At 39.3% G+C, this 14,945-nt stretch overlaps 1 protein-coding gene across 1 annotated transcript in view; it reads right to left on the minus strand.

The window, feature by feature from the left end:
- LOC309712216 (uncharacterized protein) overlaps positions 1–14,945 on the minus strand; it is a 40,443-nt gene that overhangs the window by 3,295 nt on the left and 22,203 nt on the right. Inside the window, exons 3-5 of the mRNA XM_082542859.1 lie at positions 9,200–9,250; positions 1,269–1,438; positions 97–210 (exon numbers count right to left, since the gene is read on the minus strand). Of these exons, the coding sequence (XP_082398985.1) occupies positions 97–210; positions 1,269–1,438; positions 9,200–9,250 (335 nt within the window). The remainder of the gene's footprint in view (positions 1–96; positions 211–1,268; positions 1,439–9,199; positions 9,251–14,945) is intronic.

A 14,945-nucleotide genomic window follows, 5' to 3' on the forward strand; every position in this document is an offset into this window, starting at 1 on the left:
AGTCCTCCTTAAAATGATTCTGATGTGCAAATGGATTATCTATCATTCGATCTTACAGCCACCCGACTCCACTGTCTTTCTGAATGAGTGTCTCACCTTTGTGGTCATTCCTCTGTGTGTCCATCCTGTCAAGACTGTCAAGCAGCCCATCGATCTGTGTCTTTATCAGAGTCAGCTCCTTTTTAATCACCTGCAACTCCTCCATCCCCACTGCAAGGACAGAGAGAGCGAGAAAATGTAAGCGGCATTAGGAAATTGCACGACCTGGAAACACCTTTGGAAAGAATTCTGAATGTACTTCAGCTAGTGTGAGACCTCTTTGAGGACACTGGAGCAATATACAGTTAGGTCCATAAATATTTAGATGCATATATACATGTAATTTTGTCCCTGTACATCACCACAGTAAATTTTAAATGAATTAAGATGTGATTGAGATGCAGACATCATCAAATGCTGCATTTCCTCCTTCTATCAGCAGTCACATCATCAAAAAACAATAGTGATCCGGTTCCACAGCCATACATGCTGTATGCCATGCCGTAAAGTCATATTGGACATACATGCAGTATGCTTCAGATCATGAAATGTTCCCTTTCTCCTCTGTACTTTTCTATTCCCATCATTCCGGTACAAGTTAATCATGGTTTATTCTGCCCAAAGAATTTCTGGACTGATGATAAAGACTTTTATTCTGCCTCTGAATCTACTGTTTGGTTCACTTCTATCAACATCTGTTTTGACCTCATACTAAGAGTCCCTGTGAACAACTACCAAATTCAAGTTCAATACTTGGAAACAACTCCATATCTTTGATCTGCTTGTCATGGAAAAACGAGGGAACGGGCCGTGAAACTGCTTGTCAGTCAACTGTCTAATTAACTCTGGGAAAATGGAGGACTAGAAATTTCTGCAATTTCTAAACAATTAATGCAATGATTTTTTTCAACCCCTTGAATTAAAGCTGAAAGTCTGCACTTCAATTAATTGGTTGATTTTAGAGTTCACTGTGATGGTGTGTAGAGAGACAAAACTACAAAACTGCCAGTGTAAAATGCATGAGTTCTTTTTTATAAAATATATTTATTAAGCATGTAAGTTTAAATGCATAGAACTTTACTACCATTTTAGGCAAACAATGGGAACCTACATTATCCAACTTGTCTAATTTAAGATGTAAAATAAAGCCATTTATTTTTTTTAAATTTGTTTGTTACGTTTTTTCCACAACAATCAAATCTCAGTGACATCCCATTCATATTGCTCACACTTGGCTGTGGCTGAACAAGTAGAGTGGGCTCTGGAGCTTTTGGAGTGGGTTCTGTCTCGGCTGCGTCTGTGCCCAGAGGAGTAGGAGGAGGAACGGGATCGCTTGGCAAGACTGGGTCCCAGGGGTAGGGGAGAAAAGGAAGCTGGCACACGCTGGTAGTCATACACCCTGTAGATTAGGTAGACACATTTTTAACAAAAAATATTGTTAAATGACTGTTTTCATGCAGCAACTTGTGTTTTTGTGCTGTAGCTGTGTCTGTGTGATTTTGTGCTTGTGTCTGAAATGATAATCAGAGGCTGGAAACAATGCATTTTGTCACACATAGGTGAAAATGACTCAAATTAGAAGCTGTATGCAGATTATTGTTCCGCAGATCATTTGAGCTGTTCACAGCCTCCGTACAGAGTACACAGCTTTTAGATCCACCGTTTCAGGCAACAGGTGGTGATGACGTTTCATGCTCATGAGGCCACTTTAACTTTCACTCAGATGGCAGATTGATGCAGGGCACACTGCAATGCTCAAAACTGGGACTAGTTTGCTTGTATTTTATTTTGAAATATTCTCTTGCTCAGCTGAACGTATATTGTATGTTTTCAAAGTTCTTTAAGTATCAAATTCAAATCAGCATTCATACCTAAACTTAGACTACAAAAAAATGTAATCATATTCAAACGAAGTGAAAAGAGATGCAAATTAAAGCAGTTGTCCAGCCGTCATAAATAAATATGGGGGGGTCTATTCTATGTTCCTTTGACTTGTATTTTCTATTTATCAAATGCAAGAGAGTGAAACTGTCTCACTCTCACTGTTGCCTCCTCCCTGTGGACAGCTCCATGTCTCTATCTGTCACTGAATGTAATTGGTTCTGTCAGGGCCAATCAATAGCTCCCCGGCAGGCTAGTAGTGCCGGTGACAGGGGGTGTATCACTGTCAACCTCTATAGTGGTTACAAAAAATGACACTGTGTGTTTGTGCATGGGTGTTTCAAAAATAGAAATAATGATGTGACTGAAGAATGCAATGGCCTCGACACTCACTGACCCAGTGACCAGGTGAAGCTACAGAGCTACAGGATCCAAACCAACCAATCATCACTTGGCAAACCTGTAGAAAGTGTGGGAAGCTAATGTTTTGAATGGTACAGTGCATGCAGAAAGTATTCATACTACTTCACTTGTTCCATACTTCTACACAATGACATTGTTATTATTCTTTATTGAAGCACCTATGCTAGCAATTACAGCCTCAAGTCTTTTTGAGAATGATGCTACAAGCATGGCATACCTACTTTTGAACAGTTTCTTCCCTTTTTCTTTGCAGAACTTCTCAAGATCCCTCAGGTTGGATAGGGAACACCCTGCACAGCCTAGGGATGTTCAGTCAGGTTTATGGCTGGACTATGGCTGGGTCAAGGAATTCACAGTCGTTGTCCTTTTCTAACCTGAAACTTTGCTCCAGTCCAACGTTCATAGCGCTCTGGAGGATGTTATCATCAAGGTTCTCTCTGTACATGGCTCCATTTATCTTTCCCTTAATCCTGACTAGCCTCACAGTTCCTGCTGCCAAAAAACATCCCTAGAATAATATGATGCTGCCACCACCATGCTTCACTGTAGCACGGTGTAGCACTGGTATTGGGCAGGTCAGACATGACTCTTAGCATTCAGCCCAAAAAGTTCAATCTGGTCTGAGGCTCCTTCAGGTGCATTTTAGCAAACACCAGGTGGGTTGTCATTTGCCTGTCAGGTGTCATGTGCCTTGAAGAACATCACCTCCTCCTCCATTCCAGACACCACAGATCCGGAGCCACCCATGGCTCCAACACCATTGTGGAGTTTGCTGACGACACAGTGGTGTTGGGCGCCATCTCCAACAACGATGAGGCGGGCTACATTGACGAAGTGAAGAATCTGGCATCATGGTGCCAGGATAACCACCTCCAGCTGAACGTTGGCAAGACCAAGGAGCTGGTGGTGGACTTCAGAAGGAGTCAGCACAGAGACTACAAGCCCACTATCATCAATGGAGCTCCAGTGGAGAGGGTGCAGTCCTTCAAGTATCTTGGTGTCCACATCTCCTCAGACCTGACATGGTCTGCCCACATTCAGGTCCAGACCAAAAGGCTAGGCAGCGCCTGTATCACCTCCGACAACTGAGGAAGTTCAGGGTCTCGCTAGCGATCCTCTGGACTTTCTATGTAGGTGCCGTGGAGAGCATCCTCACACAGAACATCACATCCTGGTTTGGGAACAGCTGTGTTAATGACCAAATAGTTCTTCAGAGAGTGATCTGTACAGCAGAACGCTGCTGCAGGATTGCTCCCCCCCACCCCCTTCAGGACACCTACACCAGGAGATGCCGGACTAGAGCAGCGCAGGTACTGAAGGACCCATCCCAACCTGGCAACAAACTGTTCCAACTTCTGCAATCCGGCAGAAGGTTCCGCACTATCCGGGTAAGGACAGAGAGACTCAAGAGGAGCTTCTATCCCCAAGTCATCCGGGGCCTAAACTGATTGGCCACTCTACCATACAGGTCTGATGATGGAGTGCTACAGAAATGGTTCTCCTTCTTCTCCTCTCTCCACAGAGCAATGTTCAAACTCTGTCAGAGTGTCCATCAGGTTTTTGGTCACCTGCCTCACAAAGGACCTTCCACAATCACTTATACTGGTCGGGGAACCAAATCTAGGAAGCGCCCTGGTGTTTTAAACTTCTTCCATTTACAGATTACCGGATTACAGGACCTTCAGTGCTGGAGAAATGTTACTGTACCATTCCCCATATCTGTGACTTGATACAATCCTCAACTATGGGACTTTATCCATACAAACATGTGCCTTTCCAAATCATGTCCAGTCAACTGAATTTACCACAGGTGGACTCCAATCAAGTTGTAGAAAAATCTGATAGATCATCAGTGAAAACAGGATGTACCTGAGCTCATTTTTGAGTGTTATGGCAAATGATGAATACACGCACATGCTGTAAAATTGTTTCTTTTTAAAATACATTTGCAAGAATTTCAATCACTTTGTTATTATGTTCATTTTTTTTCCAAATCAGGCATAACGAGACAGGGGAAGCAAAACGAGGGACTGTCAAAGATAAAACAGGAAGTAGCACGCAAACCAAGATTCAGACAAGGACACACAGGCTTGACACGAAGATGGGGGTAAACAAACATAGAAACACATGACAGACGGGGGAGACAAAGGAGAAAACACAGGGAGAAGAACATGGAGACAGCACAGAGATATGACACGGATGAGAGGGAGAGACAGGGCAAGAGACATGACTGACAGGAGGGGAAGCCAAACAACAAAACAGAAATACCAGACCAAAGAAGCGGGAACATAAACTGATAACCCTAAATTAACTTAAAACTAAACTAGAGACCTCTAATAATATAGCAGGAAAATTAACAGGGATTACCAAACGCTACCATTTCTAGTCACACGAACTAAACAAGAAAACCCGGCCTAATAAAATCCAGAAAAAAGGTTCACTTCTCAAAATCAAAAAAATGAATTCAACATGATGCAAAAGGTCACAAAACAGAGAACACTGGCTCAACGATCCGGTACCATGACACTACTATAATAGTGTCAGTGACTTAAAAAAATAACGTGTTAGATATTTCAGGATAAAAGACAGTCTGAAAACAAATGAAAATATTTCTGCAAAGCCTGCGAGTGAAGTGTTCCTCTGTTGTATATAACGAGCCAACAACAGGAAGTGAAGCTGTCATCTGCAAGGACTTTGATTTTGGATGGCAATTTAGATTTACTGATTGAGCCGTTAGCCAGTCAGTCAGACACAGCCTGGCTTCCTGAAGAGTTTTCTATATTGTTTCCTGATCTATGATATTATGTGAAGCCCGTCTACTTGATATAGTGATTTCTGAACAGACTGTGTTCTTAGCACATCCACAATACACACTCAGACACATATGCATCACAATGTCACATAAGTATGAAGTGTATTAGGCCACCGTAAGTGTGTGAGATTAGAGGCTTTGAGCATTGTCCGTGCGGGGAGACATTGAAACCAAAGACTTAGGGGAGTTTAAAGTCTTTTAGAGCTGTGTGCAGGGGCAGATAGACAATGTGTTGTTACACCGGCTTTGAAGTGTCATCTCAGAGAATAGAAGCTCAGACAATGAGAGACGGTAGAGGAGTGAGGATTACAGAAAAGTGTGTGAGTGTGTGTGAGAGTGTTTGTCTCCATGGATTAGACCCCACATGGAAAGCAGCTTTGTCAGCCTGAGCTGTTATCTGTGTTGAAAGACACTTTACTGTTGTGTTTGCTCAAGAGGACAGCGGGCAAAAACAGTCATTTCTCCCTTTCCCACATATTGACGTACACAAACAACAAACACAGATGCAAACGTGCGTGCACGTGTACACACGCATAGCTCCCGCTCACTCAAACCCAGAGGAATACACGCACATGCACTCAAACACGCACAGCTGTCAAAAGCGCAAGCCAACAGTGTGGGGAATAATCATGCACTGTGTTAAAAACAAATTGAAAATCAGCAATGAGTGTTCCCCCCTGAACAAAGACGAAAAAATGCGACGCGAGGAAAACCACATGAAAATATGAAACAATGAAAAAAAATGACAGGTAACACTCAACTCAGCAATAATACTCAACTAGGTGCGAGAGAAGCTACAGGATGAGGTGTTATTCTCCTGTGCATGTGTGTGTTTCAGTAAGTTGACTGCCTTCTTTTATTCAGATATGAAGCTCAGCTAACTACACCATCTACCTAAAAGCTGCGCTCACGCTACAAATGCACGCTGTCCAAAGGACAGATTTTGGTGTTTATGAGATGTCACTTAATTTAAGAGTATGGCTGTTGTCAACCTTTTTCAGAAACTAGTATGAAGTGCAAATTTAAAAGAGAAAACTTAAATAAAACCTGTCACATTTCCACAAAAAGAGCTGTCATGTTTGACACTTTTTTCTACAACCAATTTAAAGTGAAGCGTTATGGCACTTTTAGTTTTTCAGTCATCTCCCAGTACAAGTTGTTTCTTAAGACCTCACTTTATTTGAAAGTGAAGGCGTGAGCGAAATCAAATCAGTTATTAGTTTTCCTGCTTAATAAGGCCTGGAGATTTGAAATCAGCAACTTGAAAGCAGAAACTTGAATAAATAAGAGGAGAAACAAAAACATATTTTAATAATGGGCACAAGGGGCCACTAAAAGACTTTTTTGAGTATAAAAAGGATATCAATATTATGCTAGAACTGTCACAGTCACTTCACTTGTTTTTCGAGGAATGGTTTTCATTCCTGTAAAAGAGATCTAAAACTTTAAAAAATTGAGCTCAGCAGTTCTGTTAAACTGGTTTTGGCCAAACACTTTACAAAGACACAACAGACAAGGAGTTTATAATCTCACTGGGATATTCAAGAAAAGATTAACATACAATATACGGTACTGAGTAAAAGTATTAAAGCATGTGGCATTTCTTATTACTTGTTTTTATATTATATTATATTTTTCTTCCTAGGAGAGGGATTTTCTTGCATTTTCAGTGGCCTGAGTATTTTTGTTACTAACAGCCTGTTGCAAAAACAAATAATTTGTTTCACTTTCCTCAGGTTAATATATGAAATATTCCAAAGATAACACAGTTTGATGTCATTAAACAGTTTTTTGCAACAAGGTCTAAAGTAGATGAACAGTATCTGGGGTCGTGTTCTTAAGAAATAACAAAAAATCCCGCAAAGACCTGGCACAAGAGATGCATCTAGTCCTTCAGTGAATCCATCTTCTGTTTGCTGAAGCTTCATCAGAAATGGCCTCAATAGATAGGTTGCTGTCAAGAAGCCATTCATCACTCAATATTCAAATCATTATCAATATGTATTTGAGAAAAGGTCAGTGACTGTCTACAACCATCTGTTAAACACGGCGGAGGCTTCATCACGGTTTGGGGTTGCATTTCAGTCTGTGGTGTTGGGCAGTGTTGTGGGTATCATCAGATTTTGAAAGAAATGACTGAAAGATTAATAGGCTCTGTTTTGAGTTTTGTTTAAAAAAGAACGACTTCATATAGGGAAAAAAATATATCACATATGCAGGACACCTTAAACTAGCTTTTTAATTAAGCAGCAAGGCAGAACAAAATCAGGGCTGTATCAAATATACAGTTGAAACCAGATATTTACACACTCTTCAGATAAAAACTGATACACTTTTTAAATTGTAACATAAAAATCAGACTAAATGTTTATTTTTTTAGGTTGATAAATATAAAAAACATATTTGTTAACTTTAAGAGTAAAGAGAGAAACTATCTGTATTTCTTGATTGTAAATGGCACCAAATTGTATTCAAAATTAAGCCACACTTATGGAGCTCCACAGTTCTTTTCCTGGTGTTTTGGTTGACATCTCTTGATTTTCCCATTTCAAAGAAACAGGCTCTGTGTTTTGCCTTATATGCATCCACAGCTGTGCCACCAATTTACTCACATGGACTCTACTAACCTATCAGAAGCTTCTTCAGCTCAGAATGGAATCCTCTGGAGTTTTCTTATTAATTAACAATAAACTTAGTGTATATGTACTCCTAAATTTGATTAAAGTGATAAAAAAATAGACAGCTCTCTCTTTATTCTGACATTTAACTGATTCAAAAGATATTTCAATATTTATTTATCCAAAACAAAACAAGTTTACTCTAAATTGATGTTGTACAGTAACAAAAATGTTCTTGTGTTTTCATTAAAGTGTATGTAAATATCTGTGAATATACTGCTGTGTATTTAAATTACTCTTGTGTTGCATAGAAATATACTGAACAACAAGCATAATATATAAAATAACATCTACCAGAGTTTTTTCTTTGAAAGAACCTCCTTATGTCCATTCTTGTATATCAGTGCATTACTGAAACTGATTTATTTAGCCGTGGAGGGAAAAACTGAAAATATGAAATAAACACACATGTATGCTAGGACTGAAAAAACAGCATTGTTGTTGTTTGGTTTTTCATTTCGCCATTTGTTGATTCATAATCAACGTAATAATTCACGTAATATATGTTAAGTGATCAGTTTGACCTCAATCTTTCGTGATACACCGTTATATTTACATTATTTCTACAGTACGAATGATTTTCTTTGGTACCTGGTCAAACTTCAGTTCTCCTCAGTCTGCGCTTCTCCAACCGCGCACTCGCAGGCAGCAGCTCTCCCCCGCCCCCTCGCTCAGTCGCTTAGTGCCTGAGCTCGGATCATACCAATATTAGGGGGGATTTACGCACAGTCGTAAATTCCCACAGTGTGCACTATGTGCTTTGAATATTGTGTGTAGTTTTTGTTTTATACAGTTGTCAGCCAGGCATCTAACTATGAAAAAATTACACTTCAAAAGACCCCGGGCTTCTGAAAAAACAACCCGGGCTTAAGCCCAGTAAGCCACCACCCTGCTCCGCCACTGCTTCAAAGAAGCCTGGAGAACTATTCATGAACACTACTTAAAGAAATTAAACTAAAGTTTGACTTAGAGTGTTCAGGCTGTGTTGAAGAATACTGGAACGTACAAACATTGCAGTTTATGTTTGCATGTTAGAATAAATCACCCTTGATTTAGAATGCACATCAAAACCCACCGTTTTAGTGTCTGTAAATAGTATTGGATGTGTGTGTGTGTGTGTGTGTGTGTGTGTGTGTGTGTGTGTGCAACTAGTGAGGTTGTGTAGGTTGTGTAGTAAATGGGTACACTGTAAACTGTAAGCAAAGACAGAATGACTGACAGCTGTGTGGGAGACAGCAGCAGGGAGCAGACACTACCAGCGGCTGTCAGGATGACGAATCCACTTTAGCCTCTGCCTTTAGGCGCCTGTGACACACAGACAAGCAGTAAGGTGTATAGGCTGCCATGCATAGCTTTCTGGCAGTACCTGTCATAGTAGTCCTCATGATAGCTGTCATACTCCAGGTCGAACTCAGATCTGCAGGAGAGGTGGAGAAAAAGTCAGAGGAGAGATGAGGTGAATGGTCAAGAATTTGTCAAAACTACATGATGGGCTTTTACCAAAGCTATCACATTTTTCACATAACTGACAGCATGCTTGGTTGGTGTGTCAGTCTGTAAATGTAAGTCTTAACAGAGTTATACAGTACAAACACTTCATCTGGAAAGAATACAATGTTCATGATCTCCAGCCAGCCAGAAAAAAAACATCAAATTTGCTCTGCTGCATCATCCAAGGTGGATAATCCATAGAAATTGGATCGTGCTCCAACTGTACCACCCACTGAACACCTCTATGTGTAAGCTTGGTGAGGTAAGCAGTGATGCATATGTGTCAGAATGAGAGAGAGAGAGGAGGGAGAATCAGAGGCAGGTGAGTGATGTGACTGGAGTGAATGGTCCGTACCTGCGGAAAAGAGCAGAGGAAGTGGAGGGGGGAAGTGACACTAAGCCACTGCAATTTCACATTCTAGTGTGTCAGACCTCAGCATTCCTCCCTAATCCCTTCACAGAGTCACTAATAATCCCTCCATGTTGCTCATCCTCCCTCTGTCTCATTGTGTCTCTCGCTGACTCACTCTGCTATGTCTGTCTGTCATTTGTTTATTTATTTGTCATGTTTTCTCTCTGTTTAAAATGACCCCAGTCTCTCTATTTGTCTCTTAGTCAGCCTTATGGTTCGATTCAATTCAAATCAATTCAATTCAATTCATTTAGTGCCAAATGACAAAAGTTGGAAGGTAAATGCCCTACAAGAATATTATTAGTATTATTAACTAATTTATTTTATTTTATTTTGCTCTGCAAGATTTATTCCCAATATCACATCTATAAATATAGTCTCTTAGCAACTAATGTCATGGTCGTAGATTTTTTAATTTTTGACTTCACGATCCATTTTTGTTTGGAGATGAGATTTGTGTTTGATTTCTATTCTTTGTTTCTTTTGAAACAAAAAATAACTCCTATATATTTAACCAATTATGTAAGACTTGCATTTTAAGTTGTCCTTGCATTGGATTTCTGTGAGTTATGTTTCTCTTTAATATTTACCGTTCTATTCATACAGTTTTCAAGTGTTATTTTTCATGAGTTGTATGGATTCATAATGATCTCCATTTATATTTTATTTTTTTTAAACTCCTGTTTTTAGTTAGAGGTAACTTTGAAGTTTGTATTTAGTTAGTTCCATTTTGTGTTTCCAATCTGTTCCTTTAGTCTTGTCTCTGTGTTTGTCTTATCTCTTTGAATGTTCTCCTGCCTTCTTCTGTCTTCCGAGTCAAGTTAATCTTGTTTTCCTGCTTATCTGACTCATTTACTTCCCGTTTTATTTTGGTAGTAGTTTGATCTTCTGTATCTTGTCTAATTTTGTTTCTCCTGCTTGTCGTCTTGATTGCTTTCTTGATTGCTTGATTGAGCTGTGTGTGGGTTTCCACCTCTTTTCTCCATCCTCATTATCTGTTGTATACATTGTTTCAGTCTTCCCTTGTTCTTTGTTGTGTCGTCTGTGTAATTGTGTATTCCTTATATCTGTAAAACCAGAATTCCCAACGTTTCATACGTTGTGTTCTTTGGATCTTGGACTTTCAAATTCTCTAAACTAATCAGCATAAAAAGCTCACCTTATGTTCTACACCTGTGTCTTGCATCCTGCTGTTGGTTATGCAATATAAATCTACAACACATGCATCTGAATATGACTAACTAATTACTAATGACTAATTACTCCACTGTGATGACTACAGTGTGTGCGGTAGATCAGAGCCCTTTTGCTAGAAATAACATGCTGTTGCAGCCAGAACCTACACTGTATGAAAACCAAGGCTGTGATGCTGCTAGCCAGAAACCCAAAACAATGAGCTGAGAGAGAATAAACCAAGTGTAAAAAGTTCTTTAGAGCTTAGCTGATTTATACTTCCGCATGGGTTTGACATCAAGATGGGTTTCTCTTATGTAGCAGGAGTTTTGTGGTCCATTGTTAATATAAGAATATTGAAATTTATTGAAATGGGTGCAAGAAAACGTGGTGCATATGAAGATGGGGTATGAAATTGTATTAATTCATTCATTTGTGTTGTTGGCTTGTGCCATTTATGTATACCTTCGATTCGTATATCTCATTTTTTCAGGAGTCGTCACCAAAACCAAAGTCCCTGCCATCTGCCTATCTGCCGCTGACGGGCAGCTGTGGTTCTCTTGTTATGCAGCTAATCTCAAAGAGGAGGTGTTTTTGTGTATAAGGAGAAACATCAGGGGACTAAAGTGAGTGCCACACAGTCAGAATTACATACAAAGCAAGACAAACATAATAACGTCTCAGCCTTAGTACTGTGTGTTTGTGTGGATCTGAAGTGTAGGCTTATTTTGGAGGGAACCATAATCACATCTCCTCCAGTATCGCTCTCACGGATGCTTTTCTGTCTCATACCAGCTGGTTTTCTGAGCTCAGGAGACAGGAAACCACAAAATAATTCATAACATGTAATCATGCCTGAGCTATACACTTGCCAAAAATGCAAAGCGCAATTTCAATCTAATTTAAAGATGGCCTTCTGTTAGCCTATTTGATATGAACAAGGTCTACAAGTTGTTTTAGTTCATTTTCTTAGGTAATATGTAATTCTCTGACATTTGAAGGTATAAAATTAAGAAAGCAATTCTAGTGAATTTGCCTTTTATCCTTGTAGCAGTTAAGGACACACTGAGGACAGAGGAGGACAAAGGGAAGCAGCAACTCCACAGCTTCTTACCCGAACAGGGCTTTCTGTTCTCCAAGTGAATTCAACTAGACGAGAGAAAATAACAGCTATTCACCATAATCCCCACTGAGGGGGAACTAAGCTGCTGTTCACGTTCTGTTCATTTCTTTTGCTGTGAGATTCTCTGGTTTACCTTTGGCTGTTTGCAAGGCTTTATGGCAAGTATTTCTTATTTGTTAAATCATGTAAATTGCAAATAGTGAAGGCCTAATTCAAAATGATTTTGAATTTGTTTTTGTTGATTAAAGCTTTTATAGTGTTTTATTTCCACTTGGTCACTTTATTTTGATCAATAAAAATTATCCTTTTGTTGGGTGTTAGCTTTTGTATTAGACAGTAACAACCTTACAACGTAAACAGTACGAGTCATACAGAGTGATTAGCTGTCACCTAACCCATAAATGTTGGATAATAAACTCTTTATTTATCTTGTAATAGTGTTTGGCCCATTAAAATCTCACCATACTGCAGTAATGATACACCTAGGTATTTTTTATGTGATTTAGCGAAGATGAATCTGTGGCAGGTAAGCACAGCCCATTTAACCTGTAATTACATGCAAAGTGATCAGCCAAGCGCCTCTGCCAGGAGAGAGAGAGGCAGATGGACAGCAGGGTCACTGAAGGCTAATTAATTCTTTTTCATAATTTCTCAAGTGCCAAAGCAATCCATTAGACATGGCTGGCTATAAATCATTTTAGCCTCAACAAGCCTGCCTGGCTGCACGCGTGCGTGTACGTGTGTGCGCGCGTGTGTGAATGTGGAGATCAGGCATCTGTAATCTGTTTCTGTAAACAAAGCATCCCAGGGATTTCCGCCAACATAAACTCCCACCAAAGGCAAAACACCACCACAACTTAACAGATTCAATGGAAATTGTATGTGAGTATATTTTTGTGTATATTGTTTGTGTGTACTGTGTTTAATTACTAGTTATGTAGTTCAATTAATTTAGAACCAAATTAGGCAGTTTTTACATTTTACTGACAATCAGTTCTTGACAGTGGTGAGTGACAGTGACAGTGAAAAGAAAAACTACAACAACTTTGTCTAAGCCTTAAAAATAAGTCAAACATCTATTTTACATGAAATTTTATGCTTCATATTAACAGTTTTGATCACGATCTAGGTGTTAAAACATGTCTATATGTTTAGAATGAATAAAAAATGCATATTTGAATGCTTAAGTTTCATTTTGCTTCAAACTAATGTGTTTTCCATTTTGTTTATTTAATACAGTTTAATGTTTCCCCCCCCCCTAAAAACGCCTTTGTACTTACTTGCATGTATACTAATTAATTAATGACTGCACTGGATTCCCCATCAGAACCTCCTTAATTTTCCATGACACAGATTTAGGAGACATCTCTCATATTGACATCATTTAGTTGCTGCAGATTTGTGGATAACACTTTAATGGTGCAAAGCTCCTGATCTGGTGACTGTGGAGGCCATTTTACTACAGTGAATGCATTCTCGTGCTCAAGAAACAAGACAAAATGAGCTTTGAGACACGGTGCCACGTTCTGCTGATTAGCAATTTGCAATCATAAAGGGCTGGACATGTTCAGCAACAATACTCAGGTAGACTGTGGGATTTAAATGATGCTCAGCTGGTACTAAAGGGCTCAAACACCCCCAACACAATTACATGACCACCATTAGTGCGAGTTGTTGATACAAGAGTGGATGAATCAAAGCTTTTAAAGTCATGAAGACTCATTAAATCAGACAACATTTATCAAGTTTTGATGCACCGTTGTTACTAAAGCCTCAGTTTTCTGTTCTTAGTGGACAGAAGCATCATCCCAGGTGGTCCTCTGTTGTTCTGGCCCATCTGCTAAAATAGTTAGTATTGACTTCATCGTACGCTTTTCTCCCTGTAGAAATCATTATCAGAGTAACTCTGGCCATTTATTCTGGACCAGTCTGGTTATTCAAGATCATTCGTTTTTGAAATACTCAAACCATCCTGTCTTTTCCATTTACAAACTTCTTACTTGTAATCTTTATTAGTATGTGATGGAGAAATAAGACATCCTGATTAGAGATGCACAGACTGACCAGCCAGGGACTGGAATTGGTTGATTCCAACATTTTGACCTTAGATGGGTCAATCAGCCTCGTGCATGTCTGACTAGAAGCAAGTCCATTTTATGCATGCACACCACGCACACAGTGGCACAGGCAAACAGTCACACTCATACTGACACACTAACATGTTGTTAGCATGGAAGCTCTTCACTGTCAATGACGACACAAAGTTCTCCAAAGCAAACCACAGGAGGAGCACCACAAAAATGTCCATAGCAACAAACCTTTATCACACTTAAATCATTACCCAGCTGAACATGGGCAGTGAAAGAAGCCACAAGTTGGCTAAATCTAATTAAATGTAATACCATCCTGAGCTCAGAATCAGCCATAAGCCAGTAGCCATCGTAAGAGCCTCAGTATGAGCAAAGGTCAATGTCCTGTTATCTGGTGAAGTTATTAAATTATACTAGAAAATTATGTACATAACTTTTGTTTTGTTATATAAATCTACTGCATCATCTTTTGTTTGGTATAGTAAAATATGTCAGGTAAAGGTGGGTGTACAGCAACTCAGTTTCAGTTAATTGTTTCTACCTCTTTATTTTTACTTGTTTCAGTGAGAGATCAAGCAACTTACTGCAGTTTGAAAGAAACTGTCAAGTATAATTGTTCATTTTGCCATGAAAACAATATTTTGTCTTTCCTTGCATGTGTTCAGTTATAGTTAGAAAGAAAACTGGAATCAATTTAGGAAAAGAAAGGAAACCTCTAATTCTGGTGTGTCGAAAAGTTTAAATAATGATGAAAAAACTTCTTTCAAGTGAGGATTTAAATGGATGGAAGACAAGAATCTTTTTATGAGCCTGTCTCTGATGC

This window comes from Aulonocara stuartgranti, assembly GCF_965226115.1.
Source record: "Aulonocara stuartgranti genome assembly, chromosome: 1".
Lineage (NCBI taxonomy): Eukaryota > Metazoa > Chordata > Actinopteri > Cichliformes > Cichlidae > Aulonocara > Aulonocara stuartgranti.